Source organism: Brassica napus, chromosome C4 (assembly GCF_020379485.1).
Source record: "Brassica napus cultivar Da-Ae chromosome C4, Da-Ae, whole genome shotgun sequence".
NCBI lineage: Eukaryota > Viridiplantae > Streptophyta > Magnoliopsida > Brassicales > Brassicaceae > Brassica > Brassica napus.
The window spans coordinates 9,937,014-9,951,276 of NC_063447.1; the positions used below are offsets into that span (position 1 = coordinate 9,937,014).

At 40.7% G+C, this 14,263-nt stretch overlaps 1 protein-coding gene and 1 pseudogene across 1 annotated transcript; one reads left to right on the top strand and one right to left on the bottom strand.

Moving 5' to 3' along the window:
* Positions 1-2,258: 2,258 nt before the first annotated feature.
* On the top strand, positions 2,259-3,555 carry LOC106442893 (ATP-dependent DNA helicase PIF1-like). The gene is made up of 3 exons (XM_022717375.1): positions 2,259-3,087; positions 3,165-3,255; positions 3,510-3,555. Exons 1-3 carry the CDS (start codon positions 2,259-2,261, stop codon positions 3,553-3,555), a joined length of 966 nt encoding a protein of 321 aa, XP_022573096.1.
* An 8,547-nt stretch (positions 3,556-12,102) lies between these two features.
* LOC111212477 lies at positions 12,103-14,263 on the bottom strand (annotated as a pseudogene).

Below are 14,263 nucleotides of genomic sequence, written 5' to 3' on the forward strand. Positions count from 1 at the left end.
CTCAACACATGGGGTACACCTTCTCAGCTGCGAGAAATGTTTGTCACGTTACTTATCTATTGTCATGTTGCTAACCCTGGGATAAGTGCTGGAAATCTCTAAGTGAGGACATCCTCTACAAGAAACGTAAGGAATTCAAACACGCACAGATAGAAATAGATGATGTTAAGCTCGAGAAGTATACATTACTTGAACTCGAGAAGGCTTTGCGGAACCAAGAACATACCCTTACTGATTTTCCAGGAATGCCTACTCATGATCCTCTCTTACTTAAAGAGCTAGGTAATACTTTGTGGCAACAAGAGCTACAGTATAATGTCGCCGAGGAGAAGAGTAGTGATATACCTTGGATTTGACCTGTTTTCATCCATGGTATATAGGTGTTTTACTATATATATATCTTTGTTTTCTACTCTTCTAGGTATGTTTTCAGGTTCAGGTGCATTTCGGAGTAAAGCTATGACTTTGGAGCATTTTGGAGCTTAAAGGACATTTCATCCGAGCTGACCATGGAAAGGTCGACGAGAGGAAGAAAAATCGATCGATGCGCATCCAGTGCTGTGGATCGACACCATGAGATGCCTCTACAAATGAAGATTAATATCGATCGATGTACATAAGTACCATCGATCGATGTCGAGACATTGGACATGCGACATTTTGGATCCAGCGGACTTGAAGCCCAAGTCCAAGCCAAATTACGAAAATGTCCTGACGAGTTTTTAACCTAGTAGATTATATATTGCCTAAGTGTTTTGACGGCAGGGAGAGCTTTTTGTTACAGTTTTACTTTGAGAGAGAGAGAGAGAGAGAGAGAGAGTTTTGGAGAGAAGATCACTTGTGATTGGAACTCCTTGTTTTCATTTATTTTCATCTATACTATGAATTCCCATTTTTTCATTGTCATGAATTGCTTTGCTATGTCTGAGTAGTTCATTTATTAGATCCAGGGTTCAGATAGGTTTGGAGGATTAACCCCAAACTATAGATTTGTCTTGTTGTGATATTCATGATAGATTTGTATTCATTGCTTGTTTTAGCCTTGCTAACTAGAACATGATCATAGGATTGCATACTCAAGCACCCTTGTTATCCCATCCTGACATCTATCTATCATATTAGGACTGCTAGAGAGGGCTAACCACCAATTTAGTATCTTAATAGGACATATCATACTCGAGCATAGGCCTGGCTAGAACCCGTCGATCGATGTCCTCAACTGACTATCGGTCGACGTAGGTAAAGGTGTATCGGTCGACGTCCCTATAGGACCATCGATCGACACTCTTTCGTTGTCAATATACTAACCGTTGAGACACGAGATCTAGTTTGTTAACCAGTGAAACATGCGACAACTGATCACTGAGTTAAGCGGTTGAGCTCTAACATATCATGCATGCAACAAATAGGCATCTATAGATATTATAATCTCCAACACCTGAATAGTGGCCCTACATCTAATATCATTTTCAACCAAGTTACATTTACTATTTACTTTGTTTGTTACTATTGCTATTTCATTTAAACATTTACAACTCTTAGAATTAATAAACACTAGATTTAATTGTTCCCTAGTTCCTTGTGGATTCGATCCCTAAGTACTACATCTGAACCTCTTTTGATGAGAGTAACACTCCTTAGTGTTATTTGAGTGGTATCAAGTAGACATGACACCCAGTACAACTTCCTGAACAGTGAATAATTGGTCGTCTATCAAGCAATTATTGAGTCGATTCAGGACGACTATGGGAAGCTATTTTTCGTTTATGGGGCTGGAGGCACAGGTAAAACATTTTTATACCAGACAATCATTTCAAGACTGCGGTCAGAGAAAAATATAGTCCTTCCCGTTCCTTCATCTGGAATAGCAGCCCTACTACTACCAGGCGGCAGAACTGTCCACTCACGTTTCAATATCCCAATCGATCTAAAGGCCACATCAACCTGCCACATTACACCTGGAACTATGCTCGTAGAGTTAATAGAAAAAGCAGCTCTAATCATATGGGATGAGGCACCTATGACACATAGGCATGCTTTTGAAGCCCTCGATAAGTCTTTGAGAGACATTCTTTCTTTGCATGATCCCAAAGCCAAAACTCTCCCATTCAGCGGAACAACAGTTCTTCTAGGAGGTGATTTTAGACAAATCTTACCAGTCATCCCACAAGGCACCAGAGCTGATATTGTCTCTGCTTCCATAAGTCATTAATTCATATTTATGGGAATCATGCCACAAATTCACGCTCCAGAAGAATATGCGTCTCAATGAAGATGATAAAGAGTTCTCCAACTATGTCCAAAGGGTTGGTGATGGGAACCCCCTACCTAATGAGGTAAATGAATCAGATGAAGATGAAGACGATCAACTCATTTCTATTGACCGAATGTTGGTTGAGGAGATCAGCTCAGATCCTCACAAACAAATACTAGAAACTACTTATAGGCGAACTGACCAGTGGAAAGGAACCAAGCAAAACTATACAGAAAGGGCTATCCTAACACCAAGGAACGAAACGGTGGATGAGATTAATGAATACATGATATCTCAAGTTGACGGTGTGTCAAAGGAATATCTCAGTTCCGATAGCTTCGGTATAATAGACACCGACTCTGAAAACAACGAGACATTGTACCCAGTGGAATATTTAAATTCATTAAGCTTTCCAGGCCTGCCTGCACATAAGCTTACATTGAAAGTGGGTGCCCCTTTCATGCTTCTAAGGAATTTAAATCAAAAGAAGGGGTTATGCAATGGAACACGTTTGATTGTCACTTACCTAGGTGAGCGTGTTATTAGAGGTGAAATAGTTACAGGCTCTCATATTAGACATAAAGTGGACCTTCCAAGAATCATACTATCGGAATCAGTAACTAAACATCCGTTCACCCTTGAAAGGCGGCAATTTCCAATCAGGCTATGTTACACAATGACAATTAACAAAAGTCAGGGTCAGAGTTTGAAAGGTGTCCTATTGTATTTGCCACAACCCGTTTTCACCCATGGACAGCTCTATGTTGGTCTTTCCCGGCCCCAACGCTACCCCCAGTTGATCAGCTTAGCAAGTGCAACCAACTTCCTCCCAGGTAAAAAAAAACCATTACAGGTCTCACAAACCAATAAATTCTCTTTTATTCTCACTAATAACAAATTATTCCCACAGATGTTGTTGGACGAATATGCCTCATCCAAGGAAGTGATCTATATAACAAGAACACAGATACAAAAATCATCATTGGATTGCGTTTACACAGGTACTAACATTTCATTAAATAATATTTTTTTAAAGCAATAAATATATAATACAATATTTTTTTGTAGATCCAAAGTGGTACGTCTAACTATATGGGACAACGAGGTGGCTAATTTCAGGGAGTTAAATTGCATGTCTACCAGAAAAAACCAAATTGTAATCATCACAAGTTCCATTCCATGGTTACATGAAGGTAATAAACTAAACAAAAAGTTTATGTCAAACTAAATGCTTACAAATATTTCACTTTTCCAGGAAAGGGATCATTCACAACCACATCTGGATCACGCTTCTACTTTGACAACGATATTGATATCATACAACGCTTCCAAAAGAGGAATAAACTGCTATCCTAAGCCTGATTCGATAACTCCACATGGGATCAAACAACAAGACATCAAACAACACCAGTCAACTGTTTTAAAATTTACGCATCAATACGACCGACAATATAAATTTTTAAGACTTACTGTTGTTTAGAAAACATAAACTTATCACCCCATCACATTAAAACAAAAACTCTATGGTTAATTCTACAACGAAAAAATTAATTTACTTTAATTATATACGTTATCCGCGCGGAGCGCGGACACCGGCTCTAGTTTCTATAAAGAATACATATTAATTCTTGCATAAATTATTGTAAATATTATATTATCTTATTCTAATTTTATTGTGAAAGTATAGTATAGTACGATATTTATTTTTTTCTTTTGTTTATATTCTGCATTTTCTTCTCCACTCTTTTCTTCTCTTAGCTTCGTGTGCTTCTTCGTTGCATCCTCACTATTTTTCTCTCTCAGCAACAATGCATAATTTTTTTTCCTAACATAATATGTATTATGGTTATTGTTATCATACTAGTATAAAATAATTGTTCAATACTATTTATTTATTATAACAGTATAGTATCATGTTAATTGTGCACATCATGTCTAACTCCATCATATTTTTCTTCTTCATTCCCCTCGAGCATATCATTGTCAACATCACTACTAATGATTGTTTCATCGCCGCCGTCATTTTTTCTTCCGCCACGGTCACCACTCGTCATATCTCTTCCACCTCTAGTGTATGTTATTTCCTCCTACCATCTATTTTTCTCCTTTACTTTACAAAGCAACAACAACATTCCTTCATCCGTTACTTTTATTAATATTTTTATTTTTACCGCTATCAGTTACAAAAATTATCTAAAAAAATAAACAAAATTGTACTTTTTGTTTTATTCTATTATAATTGGTAGTATAAGGAATTTGGTAAATGCTCTAGTGAGTATCTGTTTCCACTCACCTGTACATTGTATAGTCTAGAATAGTATTAATGATTTGGTGTTTTGTTCACGTTTCTACCTGTGTCTCATTTTTACCATGTTTGTTTGTATTAGTACTTAGACTATATTATATGGTATATAGTATAATATACTTAGTTATGTTGGTTACACATTTAACGCGCATATATTCACGTAAACGCGAGTAAGAGGGAAAAAATGTAAAGGTTTAGGCCAAATTATCACATCTGTTGGATGTCACTGTTCAATGGCTATATTCTTAATTTTTTGAGTTATTATGAATATTGAACAAAATCACCCTAAAATATATAATAACAATGATATTCTGAAAATCAATGTCATGCTAATAATATAGTGATTATAACTTTTTGTTAATTTTTATTACAACCGAGGACAGTACAGATTCATCAAACTGGAATGCTTATAATTTCATGGATATGAAGTTTATAATAACTTTGAACAAAAGACAAAATCAAGATTTGATTACAAGTAATAAAATGAACAAAATCTATATAATATAATAATACAGTTGCTGCTCTCTCCTAAAGCTATCCACCTCAGCATTATGTGGGTCCCACAAGAGCGAAAAAAATTTGGTCAATATTTTTATCTTTTGATTTGTACTACCATGTTTTGTTTACTATCAAATGGGCTTCGTAACAAAATTGAAGAAAATGTCCAGCTGACTTCTTTAGTCCGTGAACTTTCTCTTGTAAGGAAATCTAAGATTTTCATCATCTGTTCATACTCATGACTCATCTGACAACACACAAGAGTGACGTTTGGATTTTCGTTAGCTGTTTATCTACTTCAACCTCTACATCTCCCCATCTTTAATCAATTCATCATTAATGGTCCAAGAGTGACGTTTGGATTTTCACGACATAATCGCAGTTCAAGGTCATCTCTAATTGGATCTCTGTAGACACAGAGTCGCAACTTTCTCTGAGAACTCTCTCTCTCTCTCTCTCTCTATCTGGGGTCAATTTCGGCAATCACCATGTCAAACCAACCTGAATCTTCCGACTTGTAAGTCTCCCCCCAGAACTTAGAGTTTTGTTTTACGACCATAAAGTTTCGAACTTTCTTATCAAGAGATTAGGGTTTGTGATAAGCTGGCTGTTCCATTAGCATCCTTGGAGAAGAGGAGCAGGTCCAAGAAGGTGAAGTTAAGTGGCTGAGTGGAAGAGAAGATGAAGTGTGGGTAAACCTCTTGGTCAGAAAGATGGTTTTATATTAGTATGAGTTTTATAATTACGTTGTCGTTTTGAATAAGTTGTAGTGCTACTTAAAGGGCGTTATCCCTAAGTTTATTGTATCAAAATATTTATCAACAAATCTTATACTCTCAGCCCCCATTCTCTCTATCTCTCTCCCCTTTCTAACCCATTTCAGATAAACCCTAATCAGGGCTTATCATTGGTATCAGAGCCACAAAATGCCACCAAAGCAAGATTCTAACGCAGATCGGATGACTGCGATTGAGGGTCAGCTTGGCGGACTCGCGAGCATCATCGAGGAGATGTGAGCGGAGATGAAAGCGAACAACCTTCGAGCCCTGGAGAATGAGAAACGCGTGGAGGAGAGACACCGTCAATCCGTAGAGGAGAAACCGATGGGTGTCACTATCGCTGCGGTAACGAACCTGGAAAACCCTAGATCTGTTAAGGAAGGTGCAGTGGAGGCACAGCGTTCGTTGGAAGAAGGTCTTCAACGACAGGAGAAAGGTCTGCAGATGCGACCCGAGAAGGGAATCCTAACCCTTTCGGAGAACGCTGTTTCGTAACGAGCAGCAGAGATTTCCAAGACGCCGTTCACCGCGGGGTCTTCTGGTTACTCAGTGTAGCAGAAGAGTTCACCACCTCAGAAGAAGCTTGAGTTACCCGATTTTGAGGGGAAAAACCCTGATGATTGGATTTTTAGGGTCGATAAGTGCTTCTCAGTGAACCAAACGGAAGAAGAGGAGAAACTGACTCAGGCAATGGCGAATATGGTGGGGTGTGCGGTGACATGGTTGAGGATGATTCAGGATCGAGATGAGCTATTGGATTGGAGGGATTTTAAAATGAAACTAAGAAGAAGGTTCAAGCCCTCCCGGGGAGGAACCATTCTTAGTCAAATGCTGCGACTACGTCAGACGGGGACCATATCTGAGTACCGTGAGCAGTTTGAAGAGTTGTCTGCAGAAGTTCCACACGTCCCTAACGATGTGTTGGAAGAGATTTTCTTACATGGTATGAAGAGAAGCTTGAGGGAACAAGTTTTGAGGTTGAGGCCAATGGGTATGGATGAGATAGTGGATACAGCGAAGATCATTGAGGAGCAAGAAAATGATCGCCATGCGTATCACTCTCGACCATTCCAGCGAACTAACTCAGCCCCAGCGCTTAACTCCAACCAGAGAAGCTCGAGTGTATCTCCATTTAAGCCGGGGGAAAACACTCCTGCAAGGAGGTCATTTGATGCACAACGAGATGGTAAAGGAGGGACCAGAGAAGGGCAGTGCATAACCCGTGTAGGCAATGTGGAGAGCGGTACTTTGCAGGACACAGATGCAAAACATTTCAAAAGTATAAATGTTTGGAGGTTGAAGAGGAGTCAGAAGGAGATGAGGAAGCTGAGGATGAACTAGGAGAGGAACAGGAAGCCAACAATAAGCAAGAGCTACAGGTTCTCTCGCTACAGTCCATGGTTGGTCTCACAACAAAGAGAACCATGAGGATTAGAGGAAACGTTGGAGGAGAGGAGGTAGTAGTTCTGATTGATTCTGGAGCCTCTTGCAGTTTCATCGCCACGAGGTTGGTAGAGAAGCTCGGCCTACCTGTAGTGCCTACCCCGGAGTTTGGCGTGGCCATTGGAGATGGTCGAGTTATCACTGAAAAAGGGAAGTGCGTAGATCTGAAGTTGGTCGCTCAGGGAATTGAGATACAAGGAGAATTTTTGTTGTTTGAGTTGGGAGATACAGACATGGTGCTGGGCTATATGTGGTTGGCATCGCTGGGAGAAACAAGGATAAACTGGGGTCTGCATATCTTACGGTTCCAAGTTGACAATGAGTGGGTAATGTTGGCCAGTGACCCTTCACTCGTGCGGGCTCAGGTGTCACTCAAGTCCATGGAGAAGTTGTGTGGAAGCGAAGGAGGAGTTTACTTGTTGGAATTGCAGGAGCTGTTTGAGAATGTCGTCGAGCAGGAGCGGTTGGTAGAGCCGAGTCATAACATTCAAAGGCTGATCTGACAATTCAAGGAGGTGTTCAACATGCCTACAGGGCTGCCTCCCAAGAGGTCAAGGGAGCATGCCATTACGTTGCACGAAGGAACATCACCTATTAACATAAGACCTTACCGATATTCTCATCTTCAGAAGAACGAGATCGAGAAACTGGTACGTGAGATGTTACAAGCCGGGATTATAAAGCCTAGTATCAGTCCCTTCTGGAGCCCGGTACTGTTAGTCAAGAAGAAGGATGGTGGTCTACGTTTCTGCGTCAACTACAGGGCGGTGAATAAGAGTACCATACCGGATCGTTACCCCATTCCGGTGATTGAAGAGTTGCTCGATGAGTTGGAGGGAGCAGCAATTTTCTCGAAACTCGATCTCAAATCAGGTTACCATCAGATAAGGGTTAAGGCTGGTGACGTAGGGAAGACGGCTTTTAAGATGCATGAGGGCCATTACGAGTTTCTAGTGATGCCTTTTGGGCTCACCAATGCCCCCGCGACGTTTCAGTCTGTGATGAATGACATCTTCAAGCCTTACTTGAGAAAGTTCGTGTTAGTCTTTTTCGACGACATACTGGTGTATAGCAGAGATGAGAAGGAGCACCAGGAGCACTTGAAGATAGTGTTACAAGTGTTGAAGGATCACCGTTTTTATGCGAACGAGAAGAAATGTGCTTTCGGGCAGAGAAGAATCGCATATTTGGGTCACGTGATCACCAAAGAGGGGGTTTCAGCAGATCCGGAAAAGGTCGAAGCAATGAAGAAGTAGCCACCGCCGAAGAACATAACCGCCTTGAGGGGGTTCTTGGGGCTTACTGGCTACTACAGGAAGTTCGTTTTAAGTTATGGGAGGATAGCTTGACCTATGGCTGAGCTTTTAAAGAAGGATGGGTTCTGCTGGACTCCGAGAGCTATGCAAGCGTTTAACAGACTGAAGGAAGCTATGAGTGAGTTACCAGTATTGAGGCTGCCAGACTTCTCCAAGCCTTTCGTAGTTGAGACTGACGCTTCAGGTAGTGGGATTGGGGCAGTGTTATCTCAAGAGAACAGACCGGTGGCATACATTAGTAAGGGATTTTTGAGCAAGGGAAGAGTAAAGTCGGTATATGAAAGGGAGCTATTGGCTAAAGTCTTTGCTGTTACCAAATGGAGGCATTATCTTACGGGTCATCAGTTCACAATAAGAACGGATCAAAAGAGTTTGAGGCATCTGTTGGATCAGAAGGCAGTATCAGTAGAACAGCAAAAGTGGGCTTCTAAGCTGCTTGGTCTTAACTACACTATTGAGTATAGACCAGGTAAGGAGAATAGAGTGGCTGATGCATTATCTCGTCGAGTGGAAGAGACTGACGACGCGGCTGAACTTAAGAAGTTCCAGCTAACAGCTCCGTTGTCTATTGACATGGACGAGTTAGCAATTGAAGCAGAGAAAGATGAGTTGATGCAAGAGATCATTATCGGAGTGAAAAGAGGGGAGAAGGAGTATGAGGGTTACAGCGTAGAGAATGGGTTCTTGTTCAAGGATAGGAGATTGGTGATTCCGGCTAATTCACCCTTTATTCCAGCATTGATGAGGCAGTTCCATGACAGTGCAGTAGGTGGGCATGAAGGGGTGCTGAAGACTTTTAAAAGAATGGCGAGAGAAGTGTACTGGAAGAGAATGAGAAGCGACATCACAGAGTTCATCAAATCATGCGAAGTCTGTCAGAGAAACAAATACTCAACGCTCTCACCAGCAGGCTTGTTGTCCCCATTACCCATTCCCGAGCAAGTATGGGCTGATATCAGCTTATATTTTGTAGAGGGGTTTCCAGTATCAAAAGGGTTTAACGTGATCTTGGTCGTGATTGACAGATTGACGAAGTATGCTCATTTTATTCCCTTGAAGCACCCTTTCACAGCGAAGTCTGTAGCTGAGGTTTTTATCAGAGAGGTGATTAAGCTACACGGCTTTCCGGAGACGATGGTATCAGATAGAGACAGAGTATTTTTGAGTAACTTCTGGGCAGCGTTGTTTGAAAGTCAGGGTACAGCTCTGTATAAGAGTACTGCTTATCACCCGCAATCAGATGGTCAGACGGAGGTAGTCAACAGGTGTCTAGAAGCTTATCTGAGGTGTTTCGCAGGTAGGAAGCCTTCAGCGTGGAGTCAGTGGCTACCGTGGGCTGAATATTGGTACAACACCTCTCACCATTCATCTTCTAACACTACGCCATTCCGTGCTCTTTATGGGAGAGACCCACCGAAGTTGTTGAGGTTTGGAGATGTGTCTACAGCTAACGCAGAGGTAGAAGGGCTGTTACAGAATCGTGATGCTCTGCTTCAAGAACTTCGAGACAACCTTGCTACGGCCAGGCTAGGATGCAGGTAGCTGCGAATAAGAAGCGTCGTGAGGTTGAGTTTGCAGTAGGAGAGTGGGTTTATTTGAAGCTGAGACCATACCGACAAACAACCGTGGCCATGAGAAGAGTAGAGAAGTTGGCTCCTCGGTTCTTTGGTCCGTATCTGGTGGAGAAAAGAGTTGGGAAGGTAGCTTATAAACTGGCGCTTCCAGCGCACAGCCAGGTTCACCCTGTCTTTCACATCTCCCAGTTGAAGCAGGCTGTGGCGCCTCACACTAAGGTTCAGGAGCTACCTTTAGTCCATTCCTCATCGCTTGAGTGGAACACTGAGCCTGAAGACTTGTTAGAGATCAGGAAATCAGGAGTGGATAAGAAGGCTGAGGTGCTAGTTAAGTGGAAAGGACTACCTGATTTTGAATGTACATGGGAACCGGTTAAGATGTTGTTGGAACAGTTTCCGGAGTTCCAGCTTGAGGACAAGCTGAGTCTTTTTCGAGGGGGTATTGATAAGCTGGCTGTTCCATTAGCATTCGTGGAGAAGAGGAGCAGGTCCAAGAAAGTGAAGTTAAGTAGCTGAGTGGAAGAGAAGATGAAGTGTGGGTAAACCTCTTGGTGAGAAAGAGGGTTTTATATTAGTATGAGTTTTATAATTACGTTGTCGTTTTGAATAAGTTGTAGTGCTACTTAAAGGGCGTTATCCCTAAGTTTATGGTATCAAAATATTTATCAACAAATTTTATACTCTCAGCCCCCATTCTCTCTATCTCTCTCCCTTTTCTAACCCATTTCAGATAAACCCTAATCAGGACTTATCAGTTTGTAGTTGATCTCTCCTCTATAAGCTGGTTTTGACTCATGTGGTTTTGTTACAAGAAGTAAGAAGGATTTCAATTCAGCTATCCTTGAGAGGAAGAAGTCTCCTAATCGATTTGTTGTTGACGAAGCCATTGACGATGACACCTCTGCCATCTCTCTCCATCACTCCACCATGGAAAAAGCTACAGCTTTTCCGGGTGATGCAATTCTCATCAAGGTTTGGTTTTGTATTCTTTTTTTTTTCTTTTTCACATCTCAAGTCTGAATTGCTGGAATCTGAGATTGAATGTTGGTTTAATTGTTACCAAATTAGGGTTTTTGCTTGCTTGATTGATGAATTGTTACGTGATTGCACTTCTTCTCTCTTGATTTGTTGCTGAATTGTACATCATTGAGTCTTCTTTTCTATTGTTATTATCTTTGTAAATGCATGGAGTTAGGGTCTAATCGTCATGTCATTAAAAATGATCCACTTCTGGCTTTGCAGGGTAAGAAAAGGAAGGACACTGTCTTCATTTTGTTTTCTGATGAATCATGTGAGGATCCTAAGATCAGAATGAACAAGATCGTAAGGTCCAACTTGAGGGTTAGACTGGGTGATGTCATATTGTCATCTCTGCTCACCAATGCCCTGACGTCAAATACTGAAAGCGTGTGCATCTCTTGCCTGTTGATTATACTGTTGAAGGTGTTACTGGAAACCTCTTTGATGCTTACCTACAACGTAAGTTAGATCGAATCTTTAATTCTCTTTCATGTCACATTATCAATCTATGTCTTTTGGAGTTTATGGTTGTTGCTTTTATGTCACTATTATAAGTTTTGAATTCCATATGTACTGAGGAGTATGGAGTTCAAAGTTATCGAGACTGATCCAGCCGAGTACTGTGTGGTCGCTCCAGATACAGAGATTCTCTGTGAGGGTTTACCAATTACGTGGGAGGATGAAGAAAGGCTGGCTGATGTTAGTTATGATGATGTTGGTGATGTCAGGAAACAGATGGCTCAGATTTGAGAACCTCCTTTTGAGGCATCCATCCACAACTATGCAAGTCAACCTGTGTGAAGCCACCAAAGGTATTCAGAACCTCCTGGACCCGGAAAGACTCATTTGGCGCACTGTGGCTAATGAAACTGGAGCGTTTTTTCTATTAATGGACCAGAGATCATGTCGAAACTGGCTGGTGAGAGTGAGAGCAACCGCATGAAAGCTTTTGAAGAGGCTAAGAAGAACGATCCTTCCATCATATTTATTGATGAGATGGATTCTATTGCACCTAAGAGAAGACTAATGCGAAGAGATAACTCTCGTATCATATTTCCTGCAACTATTTATTATATATTGGGGGAATATTTATTTTATTTTCTATTAGTTAATGAAGCATGGACGGGATTTTCAGAATTGGTCATGTTGTTAACTCATTTCATTAAAACATGTTCACAAAGAAACACAAAATATGTTAACATAGCATCATCACTTGGAAACATATTTAGGACCCTATTTGGATTTTTTTTATTTGAAACCAAATATGGATGACTGAAATCATACACGGCCAAATGTTTTTATAACAAACGAAAATGAAAACACTCGCATCTATTTGGAAATGACACATAACCATGTCCACTTTTAATCACTATGATGTTTGCTTGATGCACACGTTCCATAATATATATTATACTATGAATTCTATGCCTCAAACCCCTTTAAATTAATGGGTGAGAGAAATAAAAAACAACCTGTTAACTCACATGAATGATATAAACTTTTAACACAAAAAAAAAATCATGTAGTCAATTATTCTGGAAGATAATAGAGTTGATTGAGTACAAAATTAATATACGTTTCATTGATCTTGCTTACAATAAAATTATGAAAAAATGTTGGCATCCTAATAACGAAAGACCTAAATAACCATACTTCAATACACCACCACAATCATATTCAAGTACAAATAAAGTTATGAAAAAAAATGTTACACATAACGAAACACCTAAATAACCATACTTCAATACACCACCACAATCATATTCAAGTACAAATCTTAGCTAAGTAAAGACCACAACAAAATACTACAATACCTACATTTATACAGAGCAACAATCACATCCCGACCCCGCGCAAGCGCCCCTAGTGGTATGTAAAGTTTCAGTCAAAATGTGGTTTTGAATAAACTATAACTTCTCTGCTTATATCTTATTAAAACGTTGCGAGAAGCTTACTTGCTTTTCTTCTTCCCAGCCGATTTCTTCTGACCACTCCTGAAATTTTTGAACTTAGTAGTGGCAAGTGCTTCCGCAGCGCTCTTACCTTCCAACCTCTTCGTCAGCTTAACCACACTAGACATACCTCTGACTGCAACCGCCTTCTGATCTGGTCTACGGCTCATTATCTTGCGGTCAAGTGGCCAATACGCATACGGTTCAAGCTTATCTTTCCTCTTAAGATCCCCACTTGCTTTTTTGCTTGCATACTCTTTCCCTGTGTAAGCGTACCCAGACTCTGATGTCTTTAACCTCTTTTGGTTCTTCCTCGATGAGTTTATAGAGAACCTGCTCTTGGCATCTGAATCTGCATCAGAGATCTCCTTTCTTTTGGCTCTCTCTCCTTCGTAGATGATTATCCGTCCTTCCGCATCAACCTCTGCTTCTTGATCCGAGTCAGCTTTCCGTTTGCCAAGCTCACTTGATCGAAGAGCTGATCTTGTTTTTTATCGGTCCATTAAGTCAAGCGGTTCATCATCTGACTCATCAACTTCAAGATGACACTGCCTCGGATGTTTCTTCGATGCTTTAGATTTCAATACAGAGGGAGCCTTGCTACGGTCGCCATCCATGTAGTCTCCATCGCTGTCCTCGTCTTCACCCGCAAAATCAGAAAATATCTTGGTATCATTCCAACGGCTGGCCCTGGAAGACAAAAAATCAAGAACATGCATTACTTGACTACTCAGAAGCTCCTATGTGATTATCTGTCAACTGAGTTAGGAAAGGTACTTTGATGAAGTTTCTTTTGAATGCTGAGATCTACTCATCTCACAGCCAGCTGCATATTTCCTCTCTTTACGTTCCTTGACCTGAGATAACCCAAGAGAAGATGTCTGGTATACTGTATACATTACCCACTGATAAGTACCAAAAGATTTACTTTCGCAAGAAGAAGGCTTCAGGAGGGAAACAGAGTGATGATGACGTGGAAGGGAACGTTGGAGTGAGAATTTAAATAAAAGAGAAGACCTTCTGTATCTCACAGAGGCTTTGCAGTTAGATGAATTCAGCTTTTAAATACTTGTCAAGTTCATTTTATCTTCTTCATGCTTTGATGTTAATTGTATCTGACGC

Bases quoted from the DNA above. Each gene is read 5' to 3' on its own strand.
- LOC106442893 (XM_022717375.1), top strand. From the start codon at position 2,259: ATGCGTCTCAATGAAGATGATAAAGAGTTCTCCAACTATGTCCAAAGG. The intron at 3,088-3,164 runs GTAAAAAAAAAC...TTATTCCCACAG, and splicing joins TGCAACCAACTTCCTCCCAG to ATGTTGTTGGACGAATATGC. The intron at 3,256-3,509 runs GTACTAACATTT...TCACTTTTCCAG, and splicing joins ATTGGATTGCGTTTACACAG to GAAAGGGATCATTCACAACC.